This window comes from Patagioenas fasciata, chromosome W (genome assembly GCF_037038585.1).
Source record: "Patagioenas fasciata isolate bPatFas1 chromosome W, bPatFas1.hap1, whole genome shotgun sequence".
NCBI lineage: Eukaryota > Metazoa > Chordata > Aves > Columbiformes > Columbidae > Patagioenas > Patagioenas fasciata.
The window spans coordinates 67,399,132-67,420,220 of NC_092559.1; the positions used below are offsets into that span (position 1 = coordinate 67,399,132).

The 21,089-nt window shown below is 38.3% G+C and overlaps 1 protein-coding gene across 1 annotated transcript in view; it reads left to right on the forward strand.

Annotated features, from left to right (window-relative positions):
• The window catches only part of LOC136114599 (zinc finger RNA-binding protein-like), a 70,916-nt gene extending 51,194 nt beyond the window's left edge, over window positions 1-19,722 (forward strand). Inside the window, exons 15-20 of the mRNA XM_065859984.2 lie at window positions 886-1,027; window positions 7,216-7,313; window positions 8,124-8,219; window positions 16,301-16,412; window positions 16,524-16,621; window positions 17,390-19,722. Coding sequence (XP_065716056.1) covers window positions 886-1,027; window positions 7,216-7,313; window positions 8,124-8,219; window positions 16,301-16,412; window positions 16,524-16,621; window positions 17,390-17,569 — 726 coding nt within the window. The 3' untranslated portion in view covers window positions 17,570-19,722. The remainder of the gene's footprint in view (window positions 1-885; window positions 1,028-7,215; window positions 7,314-8,123; window positions 8,220-16,300; window positions 16,413-16,523; window positions 16,622-17,389) is intronic.
• Window positions 19,723-21,089: the final 1,367 nt, after the last annotated feature.

Here is a 21,089-nt window from a genome sequence, read left to right on the forward strand (position 1 = left end):
AATAAAGTCTTTACCTCCAGTGCTCTCTACTGAACAAAGTCCATCCGCCATCATTATAGAATGCTTGTCATAGCATTAGTATTTCAGTGCAGTCTGGTAAAATGCTCAGCAGAATCAGTGGCATGCTAGAAGCATTAGCAGGATCAGATTAATTAGAAAATAATCCTGGGTTTGCTCTTGTTTGAAATAACTGAACAGAAAAAAAATTAAAAATGCACATCTCAGTCTGGTGTTGTGGAGAAGTCATTTGTCCTTCTAGTTTGTGGAAGAAGGTGATAGAGGTGCCTACAACTTCCTTTTGGGGGTATTAAGAATTATTAAATCTAGTTGCAAGAAGCCATTCTGAATAACCACCTTGTTATTCTTACATTTTTTTTCCCCGGTGTTGATCTTGCCCTTTGCTCTCATCAGAGGAGCTTGTGATAGCCAAGTATAGAATGTAGCTAGCAGTACCCATCCTGTAACTGTGAGCTCAAATAAGAACCACAGCATCTTTGTGCTTTTTAAATGCTCCTATGTTCCAATAAGAAACATATCCAACTGGCATTTTAAGTGGCACAGAGGCTTTTCTTTATCTCAAACACTGTTAAGGTTCTTGTTATGTAATTTACTTGGTATATTAATTTCCTTTATAGGTAGTTTTTTTTCTTTTGCATGCTTGGTGACTGCTGTGTATTTTCATTAATGCTTTGGAAACCATATGCAAGTCCGTATAGATATATCTTAATTGTATAGTGTTGTTTCTTTGAGTACAGAGGTATCTGCTTCATATAATTTATATTGTGTTTCTGTCTTTCTGTTAAAAAGACTATGTTGAAATCTGTTTTCTTCCCCATACTTTTCTTGGTCATCTGCTAATAGAAATTTCTGTTTCTCAATATTCAGGTAATAAGTCCTGAGAAATACGATATCAAATGTGCAGTCCCAGAAGCAGCAATAATTTTAAATTCATGTGTGGAACCCAAAATGCAAGTTACTATCACACTGACATCTCCAGTCATTCGGGAGGAGAACATGAGGGATGGAGGTTGGGAAGTTGTTAAAGATGTTACTTCTTTCTCACTTGTTTTTATATGTTTATCTATTCTGCTTAAGATAGCATTAAGGTCCTAGAAGGCAACCTGCTAGCACAACTAATGTATTTGATTTAAACTTTGTTTTTCAACAACCAATCTTGGTAGAGAACAGTTGGTTAAAATAAATGCTTCTGTGATGTGTTTATTTTTTTTTAAACTTTATGTCCAACCTCAGCTATCTGGAAAAGGTACAAACTTGACTCTTTTTTTTTTTTTCCCCTCTTATAAAATTATGTGGAAAACTCAGTATTTTATAGCAAGCGGTTATAAACTGGCTTTCTAGAGCAGTCTTCCCCTAAGAGAAAGATTGTATAGTTTTAGAAAAAATCACAGGTTTTGGGGTTTAAACTGGACTGGTATTACCATCACTTACACCAGGGGTGTCAAACTCATTTCCACCGGGGGCCACATGAGCTTCATAGTTACCTTCAAAGAGCCGAATGTAATTTTAGGACTGTATAAATGTAGGAGTAGTTACATTTATACAGTCCTAAAATTACATTCAGCCCTTTGAAGGCAACTGCGAGGCTGATGTGCCCCCCCCCCCCTCCCCCGCCCCGGTTTGACACCCCTGACTTACACATTCCAAATAGCAGCACCACTTAAAATGCCCTTTTATAATACTTTTGATCATAACAGTTAACAGTGCTTCTAAATTTAAAAGACTGGTTTTTGGGGGGTGTGGGGGTTTTGTTTGTTTGTTTGTTTGTTTTGTTTTTCCAGTTCTCTGAGGTTGCATTTTGGTCTGGAGTACTTTTTGAGGATATTTAGGCTCCTGGTATTACAGTCTTCTATCCAACTGGCAAGCCCAGACTAGTACAATTAGAAATGGCTTTGTCATTGAGCTGAAGCAGAAGGTGGAACTTGTAATTCAAATTATGTTTCTGAAGTTCACAGCTTCTCTGGTGCCAGCAGTGTTGCTTTTCTGTAACACTTTTCAAAGCTCCAAAAGCTTTTAAGACAACAAGCATGATTAATGTCTGCAGTACATTGGTTCTTTTTGTTTACGGGTCAGATAAAATTAACTTTTGTTTCCTTTTAATCTTGTATTTTCATAGTTGAAAGAGATCATGGTAAACAGGGTTCTGGTGTTTGACAGTGAACCTATAGATAGGAAATCTGGGGCTATCTTAACACTTCTCATATACAGGTTGAAAAAAAACTGTATGTGTGTATGTATACATGTGTTTGTGTATATATGTACTTATATAAGCCACAGAGCCCTTTTTATTTCATCTCATCTTACATGTCCTCTGAAATACTTCAGGCTTTTATATTGAATTAGTAAATGTTCTGTAGCTATAACTAGTGTACTGTAAGCAAGCTGTGTTAACAAAGTCATCCTACATAATCAGAAAGAAAAATTTCAAGATACATTCTCTAGTTTGGATGACTTCTGAAGAGTCTTTAGGAGTGCTTTGTACATGATTTTTAAGCTGCGCATATTATTCCTAGCTAAAAAGGCTTTGTACATGTACTGTCACACCCAACCAATTCTGCTTGGTTTTTTGACAATCTAAGTGTAAAATGACTCTTGTTTTGTCTGTGCTGAATCAGACTTCACATATTATTTACCTTCATAAAGAATACTTTAACTTAAAAGATTTGATTATTAAATTATGTTAACTATTAAATGAAGTTACCCTTAAACACCATGTTTATTTCTTAATGTACTGTGCAAAAGTGCAACATTGATTCCTACCATAATATTCAGTTTCAATTTTCTGGCCTAAAATTCTATGATGTAGACTAAAATGAAAACAAATTTAAAGTTACTACAAACAATCCCTTAATTTATGCCACCTAAAGGAAACAAATCTGTATTTTTGTCTGACCCACACTTGAGTTAAAATTATCATTGTGAGTTTATTCATTGCTGAATGCAGTACTGCCTCTAGGCATGCAAAGTCAAGTTAGATTTCTCCTCAAGACACTGAGCAGTATAAAATAGATGTGCAGAAAAGATCACTTTTGAAACTAAAGCAAATAGATTAATTGCAAATTATTGCAGCAAAGAAGGCCTTATTATGAAGACTGCTGCTTATTTGCTGTAGAGTAATAGTATGTGTGTGTTTTTTCTTGCTGCAGCTTCTCATGCTCTGTGTCTTACACTGGTTTAAAGTTTTCATTATTTTTTTTAGCCTGCTTGGGGAGATAGTTCAGGTGATAAGGCTTTATTGGGAGAAGCAGTTTGAGTAAAGATAAGACTGAGACTTACATGTGGAGTAGAATCATGTTTGATGTTTAATAATCCCATTACACGATAAAAGGCTAAAAAAAAATACAGCGTGAAATAAAATTGTTAACTGCATACCTACTGTTCCTTACAGTATCGTGCATTGGACAGTTTAACAAATCCAATCTAACCTCTACTGTTCTAACCTCTGCTGTGGAATCTTTCCTTTAGCAAACAAAGTGTACATACTTATAAACCCATATATGTGTGTGCATGTGTCTTTTTTTTTTAATCCTTAGCTAACAGCTGTGGTCCAAAGCCTTCTAGCAGAGGGACTTGATTCCTGTCAGGGGTTGCTGCTGAGACACTGGAAGGATTTTTGACCAAGGTTTTCTAAAGTTCAGTGTCACACCTGCCATGCTTTACAAAGGAGGGGGTTTGGATGCATAGTCCTAGCGTCTACTGTTATTTTATGTGTGTTTTTTTCTTTTTTGTCTTTGTCTCTCTCTTAGAATTAAACAGTGTTCACACTAGTCTTGAAATAGTTGACTGGGTAAAAAGTATTTCACATAATAAAACTTAACAAAATCAATATACCTGTTAACTTTTAATGATGAGGTAGTGTGGACACAGCATGTCTAACTGAAGATTAACCCCTTATATTTAGACTAGTAATAAATTAAATTATATAGTTATATTCATGCTTGTGTTTTGTAAATTAATTCATTTTTTTTTGTCTTAGCTTAACAGGGTGGTAGGTTAGGCATCTGAATTTAGTTATAGTCTTTAAGGGGTTAATCCTGAAATGTGAAACAGATGCAAAAATCCACAGATTAGTATTACAATAGTTTCCTTTATGATTTTTCAGTCAAAGTATTGTCAATGCAATAGGTGCCTTGCAACTTGTTAGCATTTTTAAATTTCAAGAGTATTCATATGATATCTATTAGTGGCACATTTTAGATTGACGTTTCCAGCACTAAGATTATTTTCTGTGCACTTAAACTGTAATTCTTTTTAGTAAAATTATTTTCTAAATTGAATTTTTTCAGAGCTAGAAGTAATTTGAGCTTCAAATATTGTAGTGAATTATTGTGATAAAAGTTTACACAGTGTCACCCACCTATTTGCATATTAGTTTTAGAAGAATGTAAAAAAATTGAATGATTGGACTACTAGACCCAACAGGCTCATATTTTTATTTCTCAATCTTACTTTGCCTCTTTTCTCCTGCTGTGGGTTTTCTTTAAATGTACTCCTTGTCTTTTATATCTTAATTGTACTTGTTTCATCAGTTATCTCACCTGGCACCTATCCTGTATAGGTTTGGGTTTTTTTGTTTTGTTTTAAATGTCTTCATTTGCTCTGCAAATGCCTTGCTAGTGCAGTTTTTCTTATTTCCACTTTAACATATAATCCATAAGTTTGAATATCTGTGTGAGAAGATATCTATGTCCTTCTCAGCTTTGTTCTTATTTTGAAATCCCTCCCCCTTTTAGTCCTATGTAGAGCAATGGGACTATCCTATTAAAAAAATACCCAAATCTGAATGTAGTACTTCAGATTAAGTTTAATGATTATATTGCAATGCTGTAGCACCATGTTCATTCATAGCTCTTTAGTTCTCTGTAAAGTGTCCTACTATTTATTTCAAATTTGTGTATGAATAGGTGGTTTCAGAGCTGTCCCTTTGCAGCATCCCTAGAAGCTTCTCCTTGCTGGCATGTTTCATGAGACTCAAAATATCTATTTATTTATTTTATTATCAGACTTACTGTGGGGGACGTCAGGGAATCCACGGATCCCCTGTAGTCCCCCACACTTACCTAAATTTATATCTTGCTGGAGTAAACTATATTGCTCCATACAGCCAGCTTCTGTGGAGTGCCATTGAGTGAGGGCTTTTTCTTTTGTCTTATCTGGTGTATCACCAGCTATGCTACCAATATACAGGGTGTTTCAAAAAGATGGACCCAATTTCAAAGCAGTGTATTTCATAATGGCAACATGTTACAATTACACAAAAATTTACAAACGTTTTAATGAGTTATCAACTTTTAGTTACCTTTTTATAAATGCTCTATGTTCCCTCCACTGAGGTCACTGCTGCTGTGATTGATTTTGAGGTCATCCAGATTAGTTGCTAATGGTGGCACAAAAACAGTCTTTGATGTATCCCCACAAGAAAAAGTTGCAGGGTGTAATGTCTGGGGATCTTGGGGATCAAGAGTGTAGGGCCAAATCTTGGGGTCCCATGCAACCTATCCAATGTTGAGACAGTGTGTCATTTACACATTACCCATTCAAATTTGGTCCATCTTTTTGAAACACCCTGTATTTTGTCACTAGTCACAGTAGCCATTTTCATAATTAGTAAAACAAAGAACTTTTAAAGCTGATTGTTGCATTATATCCCTACAATTTTTAAGTAACCTGAAGATACCATTTCATATTGTTCAGTGGTTCCAATTTCACTGATTAAACCACTTCCAAAAGGGCTTTGTGGTCTCTTCTTATTTGGTAACAAAGCAATCAGCTTGGAATTTTAATCAAGCCTTTTCTGAACATTTAGATACACAAGATTTACTATATTTTCTTTATCTTTCAGGCATACTGCTTTTTTTTTAAACTATTATTTGCTTTTCTTTTTCCTGCTGAATCTTAAGTAGTTCATTTTCAGATCCTTCCTTGCATCCTAAATGATATTGGAGAATGTATATCATGGACTAAAGACTTTATCTGAGTAAGAAAGAGGGTACTAGAAAGTAATGGAAATCTAATACTGAAGAGCATTTCACATTCAGTCAGATTTTTTTTAAAGCAAAATAATTTCCATTTTAAGGTATGATAAAAATAACATTGTCGCAGAGGCACCCCAAAAATCAATTTAAGCAGGCAATAAGCTCCAAACAGACTTTATTCTAACCAGAACTGTTTAGCAGAAAACCAACTAGAAACGGGGTTTATCCAAAATTATTCAGCGCTCTGACAACATTATAAAACAGATTCAAATACCAGTTAGGAGTTCAATTACTACACAACAGGTTCAGACTCAAGTGATCCCAAAACCGTAGAATGATGATTTAAAATGTCCATCTTCCCACTTCGTGAGGACTCTCAAGGGTACCCAGAAGATCGCTTACCAGTAAGGCAAGGTGTTTCAGTCCTTAAGGAATGTTCCTTAGATGGTGTCCCAGTCTAAGGAGGAGAGCCTTTGCAGACCCACTGCTCCAAGGAATACCCACTCAAAGTGGGTCTCTGGCAGGTTCCATTTATAACCTAGCTGAATCTGATCTGTGGTCATTTATGGGTAGTGGTCTAGAAACTTCTCTCAGCTGAGGTGTTTCATTGGTCAGAGGCCCTGTCTGTCAACCAAGGGATGTATACATGACCATAGTCATCTGTTGGTCTAGAAGTTTCTGGTGCTTGGGGGTGAGGGAGGGGCATGTGCACGTGCACCTGCCACACACATCATTACCAAACATCTAGTACTTTTAAGATTTTTTTCTTTTAAAGAGTAGATCCCAAATAACTTGGGACCATTAAAATTGTCAATAAACTATGTTTGACTGTTTCTACTTGGTTAAAGTGGATTTTTGTGTTCCTTCTGTCTTGTGTTCTCTGTGCTGGTGCACTGTGTCCAACCATCCTTCCTTCAGTATTTAATTTTAGGGGATATGTGTTTTTCCAGTGTTAGCTTCAATAAAGAAGTACTATGCATTGCATAATCTGCAATGCATTTGAAAATAATCTGAGAGCTAAAGTATAATATGCTCTTGATCTTTATACTGGGTTGATGCCCTGATCCTAATTGAATGGCTTTTATTGAACATTTACATTTGTCATTCAAGTGTTTAAACTTCAAATGGTATGTGTGACATTGAAGCTACTTTAAGGAAGTGTCTTGCTCACCTGGTCAAACACCCATTCCTCACTGCATTTTGCCAATTCAATCCATTTTAGATGTAACTTCGGGTATGGTGAAAGACCCACCGGACGTCTTGGACAGGCAAAAATGCCTTGACGCTCTGGCTGCTCTACGCCACGCTAAGTGGTTCCAGGTTCGGAACATCATTTTACTTTCTTCTTGTAGCCTTATGAGAGATTAGTTCAGTTGCAATATAAATGTTTAACTGTGCGAAAACACTCACCATTGTTCATGCTAATAATACTTAATATTTTTCTGGTCCCTAAATTTGAATATAGAATGTTGAGTATGGAGGAACTGCTTTGTGCAGTTGTTCTTGCTCATTTGACATGATTTTTTTTTTCCGGTCATCGAGAAGGCAATGTTAAAAGCTTGACTCACTTGGGGTGATCATATGTTGTATATTTGTTATATATTCCATAAGGCTGCAGAGTAACTTTGCTTTAAATAATGGAATGTGTGTTTAAAGCTTTCTGTTTAATTTTTTTCCCTATTTCTTAAAGTGTATTAAGTGTAGGGAATGAAAGGCGAGAAGCAACTGTTTGGTTTAGTGACTTTGCATTCTGGCAAAGGCACAATAAAGAAACCAAACAGATTCCCTTGACCTTTCAGTCTCTGTACCTATTCTATAGAACTTTATTCTTTTTGTTTCTAATATAGAAACATACTGTATTGATTGTTACAAGTGAACATGGGTCAAAGCCTACAGGGATCAAGAAATATTATTCTTGTATAACCTGTGCACTTTGACTTCCACCACCTTAAATTACTAACCCTGTATAAAATACTGCTGTAAATGGCAGCTCATGGAATAAATTTGTAGAATGATTTGTTTCAGTTATGTATCTGAGCTTCCATTGAACAGTGGTGTTTTAGTCTTTCAACAAGTCCTATTCACTGTAGGTGTTGGGATTAATTGTTTTGATTTTGTATTGCTCTCAAGGCTAGAGCTAATGGTCTGCAGTCCTGTGTGGTTATCATACGTATTCTTCGTGACCTCTGTCAACGGGTTCCAACTTGGTCTGATTTTCCAAGCTGGGTGAGTAATGTTGTTTTGAATTAGTCTTTTTAATGCACATGGTACTGCAAGTAAAGCATAGGAAAGTGTTACTACAGTTTTAAAATGTAGACTTTTTCAAGGAGTAATGCAGGGTTTTGTTTGTGGGTTGTGGTGATTTTTGTCTGTGGTGTTTTGTTTTTTGTTTTTTTGTTTTTTTTTGGGTTTTTTTTGTGGTTTGTTTTGGTTTTGTTTGTTTTGTTTTCCAACAAATGATCCAGATTCCTTCTAAAAATTTAATTTTCTGAGGTTTTGTCATTTAGTGCTGGAATTTTTTTCGAAAGCAATTTTCTTGTTCTTTTCAATTCTTTGTGGGTAGCATTCTTATTCTAGATTATAGCATTTTTTCCTTTACTCTGTAAAAAAGAATCTGTTTTTTTTTTTTAACCACCTCTTCTGAATTGCTTGGACTTAACTGAAACTGAAAATAATGTCAGCTGTGCCCAGATAGTTCTGTGGTAACAGAAAGGCTACTTGAAAGAAGAAATCGCAGTAATTCCTGCAATCATCAATATATCCTTTCTGCAAGATGAAATTCCACAGTACTAGTCTGCGGATGTGTCACCAGTGGCATTTTAATCAGTGTCACTTAGAAACAGATCTCTAGGTTGTACCCAGTTACCTCTATTAATTCTTGCAGCCAAGTCTTCTTGGAGCATTCTTTTTATATTGACTGGCTTAAATGATGCTCTCTAGGAGTGCAACTTGTGCTCCAAATATTAACAGATGTTCAATCTCCAGACTGGACAAAGTTAGTCTGAAACATATATATGTGTGGAGGTAAACTCAGCTCTGACTGTTTTGTTTCATAGACCAAATCCTGTTGCACTGTTCTACTTCCTAATGTAGACTTTTCAGTTTCAGCAGGAAGAGCACTAACATTGTCAAGACAGTTACAGTAGTTGGCATTATTTCAAATAGAAACGTTTTACAACTGTACTAAGCTTGCAGACAATTTTATTAAATTACTTCTGATAATATTTATTGCTTCTGGAAAAAACTGTAGAGCAGTTATTTCTGTTTTTTAAATATTTAAAGTAAAAAAAAAAAGTTCCAGTTTCCATGCTACACTTCATGAAAGATACACTGTACGAATACAGAGTGTTTCAAAAAGATGGACCCAATTTGAAATCGCTGTATCTCTGCAACTGTGAACTGCCCATGAATGAATCTCTTACCACTTGAAAGGGTGGGGCATAGAGTTTCAAATGATTACTGCTAGATGCCTCTCCCAGTGCATAAACAGCCCCTAGCCTCAGTCATTCGCAAGATGTAAATGTAACATGTTGCCATTGTGAAATATACTGCTTTGAAATTGGGTCCATCTTTTTGAAACACCCTTAAAAGAAGCTAAGAAGTGTGTAAGCACCCTCAGTATCACTATGATACTGAGTTTCCAAGGAATAAACCCTGGCACACTTTAGAAAAGCATCCTTAGAACTATTGCAACATACAGCAGGCACACAGATGAAGAACAAGGAATGTTGTTTCTTATTTTTCACAATATCTGTTTGAAGACACAGTCAGAAGGGAAGAGAGGTACGAAGCAGTGTGTCAGGCCTAGCTGTGTCTCAGTTCTTTCCAAAAGTATTTCCTGGCTTGCTCCTGGTACCTGGTGCATTGCCAGTGACATGAATCAACACTGAAGTAAGTCTGTGTAGTCAGTTGTTCTTTTGGCCTGTTGGTGATTTTAAATTAATGTGATTTCTGACAGTCACAGATGAAATTTCGTAGATGGAAAATATATTTTTCTGGATACAGAACTTCCCCTGACCTATATACTAGAAGCCTGTTAGAAGCCAAAGTGATGACAGAGCTTTTCCTAAAGAGCCTAAGTAGTTGTAGTAGTTGTCCGTCAGTGACGAGCGAGTGAGGAGCACAGCAGCAGTTACAGTAAGTTCTGCTGCAGAGCACGGATCAAGGAGAAAAGAGGGGCAGACCCAGGGCCAGGCAAATCCGCAGACAGGCAGAGGGACCACCTGGAAACCAGGTGATCTCGTGTGAGAGGCTGACGTGGTGGGGACGTTGCCAGGATATTTAAACGTCCCCTAGGGAGCTCAGGCAACCAGGAGCACAGCAAACAGGGGTGAGGCAGTTCGACTGGCAAGAGGGAGCGAGCGAGAGGGGAGGACACTGCTACTTCAAACAAAGGCTACGACCCACTAACAAGGAGCTAAGTACAGCAGGAGGCATGGTATCCACCCAGAGAAGAGCAGTACCTTCAGCGTCCCTCACGGTCCTTCGGTCCTTCTGGCTGCAAGAACTGATGCAGCCACCCAAACTGAGCTTAGGAGGGAAGATGCAGCTGTCCAGGTCCCAGGCTGCAGAGTGTGTCCGAGTTTCTGCTCGGGGACTGATGGCAGCAACAAGCTTACCTGTGGGTGATGTGCCCAAGTGAAGGAGCTGCTCAGCCTGATGACAGAGCTTCAAGAGGAGGTGACCAGGCTAAGAAGCATCAGAGAGTCAGAAAAGGAGACTGAGTGGTGGACTCACAGTCTGCCATCCCTGGCACAGGAGTAGAAACCAACCATGGCACCAGATACAAAAGACCCCCTACCCTCTCGCCACCAGGCTGTAAGGGGCAACCCAGAAGACTGGGGTGAATGAAAATGGGTTACATCTTGGGGTGGCAGGCAAACACACCCTCAGCCTGCCCCACCTTCCCAGGTGCCTGTATACAACAGGTATGAGGCCCTGGAACTTGATGGGCAAGCAGCTGAGGCTGCTGATGAAGACCCTTCTGGGAAGGAGGGGTCCTCTACGCAGCCCATGCCCCACATGAAACCCAGCAAACACATTAAAACCTCACATGTAAAGAGAAAAAGAAGGGTAATTGTCATAGGTCACTCCCTTCTGAAAGGAACAAAAGGCCTGGTATCCTGACCTGACCCAACCCATAGAGAAGTCTGCTGCCTCCCTGGGGCCAAAGTAAGAGATGTAGCTCAAAAACTCCTCAGGCTGGTAAGGTCCTCTGATTATTACCTGCTATTGGTTTTAATGTTGGCAGGGAAGAGATAGGCAAAAGTAGTATTAAGAAAATCAAAAAGGATTTCAGAGCTTTGGGGGAGCTGGTCAATGGCATAGGTGCTCAAGTGATTTTTTTTTTTGCCTCTGTCCTTTCAGTAGTGAGCAGGAATACAGAATCGAACAGGCAGGCCCAGCAAATCAGCACATGGCTAAGTGACTGGTGTCATCGATGGAACTTCGGGTTTTTCAACCATGGAAGAGTCAGTCCTTCACCAGGTCTCTTAATACCTGACGGAGTGCATCTCTCACAGAAGGGGAAAAGGGTGTTTGCTTAGGGGATAGCAGGGCTGATTGATAGGGCTTTAAACTAGATTGGAAGGGCGAAGGGGGCGGTAGCAGGCAGATCAGTGACAGGCAGTGGGATGGCACACCAAAGCTTGAGGAGATGCTTGGCAGTGAGATTCCTCAGACTGTGCCATGAGATGAAGGGCATAATCAACCACGCTTGAAGTGCTTCTACAGTAATTCACACAGCATGAGGAACAAGCAAGATGAACTAGAAGCCTTGGCCTGGTCCCAGGGATATGATATAATTGGCATTAGTGAAACTTGGTGGCATGAGTCCTGCAACTGGTATGCCATGATGGATGGCTACACGCTATTCAGAAGGGATAGGCAGGGTAGGAGAGGCGGAGGGTGGCATTGTATGTAGCGGAGGGGCTGGAGTGCATGGAAGTCTAAACACAGACATTACTATCAGCCTCTTCATATACCTAAAAATAAAAACTTAATTAGAAGAACTTTGACAAGTTCCTACAAGTTAAAAGGAACTAATATTCAGGGATGATTTTTTTTCCCCCTAAAATTGAAATCCAACCTTTCATGCACATAAACAGCAGGGCGTCATAATTCACATTTTCCTAGGATTAAGTTGTGGACTTTAGTGTATTGTATGAGCATCCAAAAGAAGTAGATTTTAATAAATGCAATAACATGATCTGCTCTTTTTGTTTCCTGCTATATTTAGCTTCATACTTGAAAACAACTCAGTTACTGTTGCTAAAACTCAAAAGCTTGATCTTATGTGATACAGTGGGAGCATGGAAATACCATGCTCAAGAACTGAAATTTGTTAGTTAATCGAGCTAAAATAGAAAGGAATGGGCACCCTTAGTGAAACATTGTAATCAACACTGCCTATAGTTACTTGCATGCTTTAGAATAGGCATTTACTCTTGACAAATAAAAATAAAAGGCAATATTTGAACAACTGTAAACTCAGGAGAGGAACCAAAAAAATGCAAACTCTAGAAAAACCCACCAAAAAACAAGAGACACACATTGTTTGAAAATGAAACTTGCCAAAGGGATGGTATTGAAACATTCATTTAATACTGAAAAAGCTAAGGAAAGCTATTCTTTACTTTTGCAAATATCTTTTATAGGTTTTTCTGAAAAAAAATAGTGTCTAATAAAAGTAAACAATATAAATATTCACAGAAAAAAAATCGACGTTTAAAATACAGCTCATCATTTAAACCATTTTAACTAATATCAAACCTGTTTATCACTGTGCTGGGTTGGCCGAGATAGGGTTAACTTCCACAGGTAGCTGGGGGGGATGACACAGCCAGAACAGCTGACCCCAAACTAGCCAAAGGGGTATTTGGGAGTGGGGCAGTCCAGGATGCTCTTGGTTCTCTTTGGTTCTCTCTGGATCTTTCGGTTCTCTCTGGACTGCATGGTCAGGGCTACTGAGTTTCCAGAGCAAGCTACTGTTCAGGACGGGGGGAGGTTTAGGCACATGCTGCAGTCGGGAATCCACTTGTGGCTTCGGAGGAAGTGAACTGCAGCGAGAGATGGTGAGATTGTGCTGTGTATCCATCAATTCGTATATTCTTTCATGGTTGTTGTTGTTATTGTCCGTGTTTGTTTGTTGGTTTGGTTTTTTTGTGTGTTTTGTTTGGTTTTATTTGGTTTGGGGTTTGGGGAGGGGGGGGGGTTGGTTGTTTGTGTTTTGTTTTGATTTTTTTTCTGTTTTTTCCCAACTCACAAGTTTGGCCTTTTGTTTCCTGATTCTCCTCCCCATCCCACTGGGGGCAAGGGAGGGGTGAGCAAGGCTGTGGGGGGAGATGGGGCTAAAGTACCACAATCATCAAAGTTTTTTTACACTTGTTTCACATCTGAGTTAGTGTTGTTAGCCTATATCCAGGAAAAAACTTGCTGTGAACTTCAGTTTTGCTAAACTGAAGAACTAGTAACCACTTAAATGTTAAAAGGTCATTACATTTTTGATGCTTTGAGTTTCTGTGTTCTTGTAGAAAAAAAAAATTCTCTGTAGCATCCTTTTCATTTCATTAGATGAATCAAATTCATTTCATACTGTGTGCTGTTTATTTATGTGGCTGACAGATTCTGGTGACCCACGATGTTTCATGCTCTCTCAAAAAATGGCTGGACAAGTTGTCTACCTGCATATGTAGGCTACAACTCTATACATTTCTACAAATCTTTTGGACAACTTGTGATGAGGAGCAGCACATCAGTATCAGTACTCAATGTTAATCTTGCAGAGCTTTCTTTTTATTCATCGTTATAAAATATCTGATTTTTTCCACATGCCTCACAATCACATGCCCTGGTTCTCATGGGAGACTTCAGTCACCCTACACATCTACTGGGTAGGCAACACAGCTAAGCACACACAGTCCAGGAGGTTCCTACAGATCATTGATGACAACTTTTTGACACAGATGGTGGAGGAGTCAACGAGGAGAGGCATGCTGCTGGACCTTGTCCTAACAAACCAAGAAGGACTGGTTGGAGATGTGAGGGTTGGGAGCAGCATTGGCTGCAGTGACCATGAGATGGTGGAGTTCAGGATCTTGTGTGGAGGAAGCAGGACAATAAGTAGGACTAAAACTATGGACTTCAGCAGAGTGAATTTTGTCCTCTTCAGGGTTCTGCTTGGAAGAGTAGGAGTAGGAGGCCAGCATGGATGAGTAAGGAGCTCTTGTCAAAACTCAGGTGGAAGAAGGATGTTTATGTAATGTGGAAAAAGGGACAGACCACCTGGGAGGAATATAAGGTGGCTGTTAGAGTATGCAGGGATGTGGTGAGGAAGGCCAAGCTCCACTTGGAATTAAATCTGGCCAGGGATGTCAAAGACAACAAGAAGGGCTTCTTCAAGTACATCAGCAGCAAAAGGGAAGGTTAGGGAAAATGTAGGTCTCCTAGTGAATGAAGTGGGTGCCCTGGTTACAAAGGATACAGACAAGGCAGAGTTACTGAATGCCTTCTTCACTTCCATCTTTACTGCTAAGACCAGCCCTCAAGAATCCCAGACCCTGGAGGTAGGAGAGAAAATCTGGCAAAAGGAAGACTTTCCTTTGGTTCAGGAGGGCCAGGTTAGAGATTGTTTAGGCAAACTGGACACCCACAAATCCATGGGCCCCAATGGGATGCACCCACTAGTGCTGAGAGACCTGGCAGGTGTTATTGCTAAGCTGCTCTCCATTAACTTTGAAAGGTCTTGGAGAACAGGAGAGGTGCCTGAGGACTGGAGGAAAGCTAATGTCCGTCCAAGTGAGTCTTCAAAAAGGGCAAGAAGGATGACCCAGGAAACTACAGGCCAGTCACCTGGAAAGGTGATGGAAAAGCTCATTCTGGATGTCATCTCCAAGCATGTGGAGAAAAAGAAGGTTATCAGGAGTAGTCAGCATGGGTTCACCAAAGGGAAATCATGTTTGACCAAACTGATACCCTTCTATGATGGTATGACTGGCTGGGTAGATGAGGGAAGAGCAGTGGACATTGTCTACCTTAACTTCAGCAAGGCCTTTGACACTGTCTCTCACAATCTCCTCATAGGCAAGCTCAGGAAGTGCGGACTGGGTGAATGCATGGTGAGATGGACCATGAACTGATTGGATGGCAGAGCTCAGAGGGTTGTGATCAACGGTGCAGAATCTGGTTGGAGACCTGTAGTTAGTGGGGTTCCCAAGGGGTCAGTGTTAGGTCCAGTCCTGTTCAACCTGATCATCAACAACCTGGATGAAGAGACTGAGTGCACCCTCAGCAAGTTTGCTGATGACACCAAACTGGGTGGAAGGGTTGATACAGAAGAAAGCTGTGCTGCCATTCAGAGAGACTTGGACAGGCTGGATGACTGGGCAGAGAATAACCTGATGAAATTCAACAAGGGCAACTGTAGGGTCCTGCATCTGGGGAGAAATAACCCCATGCGTCAGTACAGGTTAGGGGTGGACCTGCTGGAAAACAGCAGTACAGAGAAGCACTTGGGAGTTCTGGTGGACAACAGGCTGATCATGAGTCAACAGTGTGCCCTTGTGGCCAAGAAGGCCAATGGTGTCCTGGAGTGCATTAGGAAAAGTGTGGCCAGCAGGTCGAGAGAGATTATCCTCCGCCTTTACTCTGCCCTGGTGAGGCCACATGTGGAGTACTGTGTCCAGTTCTGGACTCCCCAGTTTAAGAAGGACAAGGAATTAGTGGAGGGAGTCCAGCGGAGGGCTGTGAAGATGATTAGGGGTCTGTAGTATCTTTCTTATGAGGAGAGACTGAGAGAGCTGGGTGTGTTCATCTTGGAGAAGAGAAGGTTGAGAGGGGAACTTATCAATGCTTATAAATATCTCAAGGGTGGGTGTCAAGAGGATGAGACCAGACTCTTTTCAGTGGTGCCCAACGATAGGATGAGGGGCAACAGGTACAGGCTGAAGCATAGGAGGTTCCATCTGAATATGAGGAGAAACTTGTTTACTTTGAGGGTGCCAGAGCACTGGAACAGACTGCCCAGAGAGGTTGTGGAGTCTCCTTCTCTGGAGACATTCAAAACCTGCCTGGATGCATTCCTGTGCAATCTGCTCTAGGTGAACCATGCTTTAGTAGGTGGGTTGGACTAGATGATCTCCAGAGGTCCCTTCCAACCCAAACCATTCTGTAATTCTGTAACTGAAAGCGTTTTGTGATGTTCTTCAAAATTCCAGTATCAAAAGTTCTGTATTGAACAACAGTTGTGGCTTTTTTGTTTGTTTTAATCAATCTTCTAAAATGGCCGGGTTTTCTTATTTTTGGTCTAGGCTATGGAGTTGCTTGTTGAAAAAGCAATTAGCAGCGCTACTGGACCACAGAGTCCTGGGGATGCACTGAGAAGAGTTTTTGAGTGTATATCTTCAGGAATCATCCTTAAAGGCAAGTTGCATTTTAACAGTGTGTGTATACTATAGACTTAACTCTTGTGAAATCTGTAGTCATATTTGAAATAAGGGAGAGATGTACTACTAATTTGCCTGACCGTTGTAGGTGGTCCTGGGCTTCTGGACCCTTGTGAGAAAGATCCTTTTGATACACTTGCTGTAATGACAGATCAGCAACGAGAGGATATTACTTCAAGTGCGCAGGTAAGGAAAATTATGTGTGAAGTAGCTAAATTTGATGGCTGGTTTTTTTTTGAGGTGGTTTTTTTTTTGTGTGTGTTTGTGTTTTTTCTTGTTGATTGTTGTTTTTGTAATGGAGCTATATGGTGGACATGAATTTTCCTTTCTTAGACTATTGTCTGGTCTTTCAGATGATCAGTTTTAAGCTAGGCAATGAAAATGTCACAACAGAGGATGTATAGTAGTGTTCATTTTTGAACTAAAATTAACGTATTTTCCTGAAAAGTTTGAAGCACTCCCATCTATATATATCTGTAAAGATGCTCACTCTACAGCAGTATGTTATTAGATTTAAAATTACATTGGCATTTAATATATTATAAATAAATCTGTGTAAGCTTAATTTTTAGTATATATTGTATCAGCTTGCAGTATTGACCATTCAAGCTTCAGCTTAAGAGGTTACTACCCCTACCTCTTAATTCAGTCCTTTTGCTAAAGACTACTGATGCATAATGGGACATGTGACAAGCCTTGGCTGCTTCAGTGCAAGTCCAGCAGCTAAAACACATGTATATTATTTTTAATCTAAGATTATGTACTTTGTACAGAAGCAGCAAATGTGACATATACATTTTATTGTGTTGACTTTGTTAGGAGAAGGAAGAGGAGATAATAAAGAGCTAAGGATAATATCATACACCACTAATGTTCTTCATTGATTGTTTGACAAAATACTCAAAATTGACATTTGTTTCTAACAGAAATATCTTCTTTCTACCCTTTTTCTAGTTTGCATTGAGACTCCTTGCATTCCGTCAAATACACAAAGTTTTAGGAATGGATCCATTACCACAGGTGAATCAACGCTTCAACATCCATAATAATCGTAAAAGGAGAAGGGACAGCGATGGGGTTGATGGATTTGAAGCAGAGGGAAAAAAAGACAAAAAAGATTATGATAACTATTAAAAATGTTTACCATCAGTGCTAATATTGAAGGTGATCCCAAGTCCATTTGTTGCCTTGCTTTTAAATGGACATAATGTCTGCTTAAAATGTCCAAAACCAACTCGGTAATTAGATTTGGAAGAGAATTATTAGCTTTTGTGTGAGATTCTGAATATTTTAATGGATGTACTCTATCAGACAAATTATGGATGGAAAAATTACAAATGGAAACTCTTGTCATTGGAAAAAATAATTTGAGTTTTTTTCCTCATTGCATTTTCTTTAAATGTGTTGCTAACTTCAGTAACTTTTCTTTTTTTTTGTCTTTTTTATTAACAAGTTCGTTGTCTTATCTTGACTGCATTTAATGGAGCATTTGCTTCTGTTGCTATGTGTATTTTGACTTTTTATTTAGAAGTTTTTTTGTTTGCTTTTGACACTAGTTCTATAAGTTACTCTGTGTTAGAAAGTATAAACTATTCTCCTTTCAATTAATATTTTACAGAACTTTATTTTGTAAAGTGAGACTGCAGGATTATGCGTTTTTTTTTTTCCTAAATGCGAAGATGTTACAACAGATAATTATCCTGCCATTTGAGTGCTCAGAATTAAATGTTTTTGCCAGTCTTGTGGCATTTGTATCCTTAGTGTGATATAATGGTGTAACTAAGACAAATTTGTGTTAATCTAATCAAGTTTGCTGTTAGTTGTGCATTAACAGTATAAAAGCTAATATATACAGTATGGTCTTGCAACAGTTTTAAAGCAGATGCATAATCAAAGTTTTGCATGATGTTTTTGTTTTTAATAGAAGGGCTTTTAAAACTATCATTTTAGGTTAAATGCATAGGTCTTTGTACAATTGACTTTGTGACATAGCAAGGCCAAAAAATAACTTTCTAAATTTTTTTTCTCAACATACAAGTGGGCATTTCCCATATAGACAAAGCTAGTAGTTCTTTTCAGTCAGCTTTTTCTATATGATATTAATGCCTCTCAGCCCTTAAAATAAATGTTTGTCATATCAGCGCCTGTGAGGTTATTGCTTATAGCTATTCCTGTATAAACTTTCTGTGATTTTTTTTTCAATAATTCAAATTTTAAGAAGTATTACTGAAAAAGTAAAGGTTATCAAAGGGAGAGAAAAACAAACAAAAAAACCCCAACAAAACACAACAGAAAATTATTTGACGTGGCCATAGTGTATGCTTACGTCTCTTTCAAAAAGCTAAATATAGCAGTGGTGTAGTAAAATTACATCCTACTGTTAATGTATGCTCTGGTACATAGGTGTGATTTGTTGTCACAGCACTACAGCTGAATACGCAAATAAAAATTAAAATGTATTAAATGACTAAAATTCATTATATGCTGGAGACTGAAGTTTAATTAATTCTGTTCAATGTGTATTATGCTTTGTTGCAAACTCATAAAATGCACAGATTAACACGACAGTCTGGTAACTACTTTATCGATGCTGTAGGAGAGTATCACAAATGACCAAGATAATTTGTTATTTCTGGTACAATTTATTGTAGAAAACCCTTTTGTTCCATTTTGAGGTTGAATTTATCTTTGACCTTTTTAATAAATAGCTCTTGGAGTCGGGGGAATTTTTGTTTGCAACACCTACTGCTAACAGCATGGCCCAATGGAATAAAAAGACAATATTTTAGAAAAATAGAGTCTTAAATAAAATATTTTAAAACAGTGTTCTTCAAGCATCAGAGTGTAATTTTCTTATTAGTGGTTAGCAAATAAAAGGAAAGCTTTCTCATTGTAGGAAAGATTTCTTACCAGTTTCAGCATCAAAAATACAATAATTAACATGTGCTTTAAAACTACTTCAAAAATATGCTAGTTTCTGTTGTCCAACCTTGATGTATAGCTTGTTCTTAGTCTTTTTTGAAGAGGATATCTTGCTGCCATGGTATGTCTTTAGCCCTTACTATTTATTTTGAAAGCTACAGGTGCTATTCATGTGGCTAGTTCAACTCCATACCAAAGTTTCTTTCCTCATAATGCAAACTTGTCTATTCAGGCATGTGAGCCTAAAATTTAGGATTTAAAAGGTCAAATATGTATTTTTGTTCTACTGGCTTTTAACTCTTAACCAGTTTCTGGATCTTTTGAACTATTGTATACTTAAAGTGATTCCACATTAAATATGAAGCTGTGACCATGACTTTTGTGCTGTGTGGTGAAGAGTGAATTCACAGTTTGTTTCTGGTTTTCCTGCCCATTTTAATGGACTATTTTAACTATGCAACTTCTGACTCTTGTTAAGCTAAGAAAAATGGAAAAACAAGGATTTAAAAAGAACAGAGCTAGCTTTGATTTAAAATATTACATTGTACGCTTAGGAAGACAAAACTAAGACAAAGAAATCAATTTACAAACAAGTAATCATTTGAATATCCTATACTTTGATAATGCTAGCAGTTTACTAATAAGTAGTGTTTGCCTTTTTTATTCAGCAACACTGTGTGTTAAATCTCAAAGTGCCAGACACTACAGTCATAATACACAAAAGAGAAATGTACAAAGCAAGAATTTTCCCCTCAGTACTCACTTTAGAGGAACAATTTGGTAAAATAAGAGCTGTTCTGTTTTAAATATTTTTTAAGTTTGACTCATCAGCCTAATTTTTAAGTATGTCCTGTCTGTGAGCAGTGTGGTTCCTGTATATAGACATTGGTAGAAATGCTATGTGAGCTGACACAGGCAGGTCACAGGAACAACCAAAAACCACGGATGAAATGCAAAGAGTCAGTTTATTTTCAGTACCTCGCAAACCAGGGAATCTCTGAAAAAGCACCCAAGCACCTGGGCAGAGGCATACAAGCAGGAACGCAGGCACTGCAGAGCTCAGTCCTTGCTAGAAAATATGTGAACCTGCCATTTTCACCTGTATTTCAAGGATTCAAGCAGGCATAGTTTTCTGCTGTGCTTTGATCTTTCTCACAACAAAACAGGAATCTCAGGCATATTTGATAAGGTACCTTTAAGTTTTTAACTTAAACATGGAGGTTCTACTTGTCAAGCACACAAGGCCAAACAACAATTAGTGTGAAATATGTGTTTTTCTACACCCCAGCTGCAGTCACTTGAGTGTGTTTACAATTCTCCTCGCCAGTCTCCTGTTATATTCCCACAAAAGCAAGTCTTTTGGACACAGTCCATCAACTTCTTTCCCTATTACAAAATTCTATATGAACTGATAATCTTATAGAACTATTGAATGTGATGGGTTCATTTGCTGCTTCTATTTTTAGACCTATTTCACTACTCAGAAGTGATTTAATAGTATTTAAGATTATTGTACCTAGCATCTTTCTGAGAGTTGGAATCAATTTAAATATTCCTACAACAATTTGTATGTATATTTAGCATTCTTGTTGCTTGTTGAATATCTGCTGATGATTAATCTGTTAAGTATTCACACAATGCCAAATTCATTTCTTTATTAAACAATCAAGACTTGTTTGGACTACCCAAAAAGATTTTATCAACATAGTAGCAGTAATAGGAAAAAAAAAAA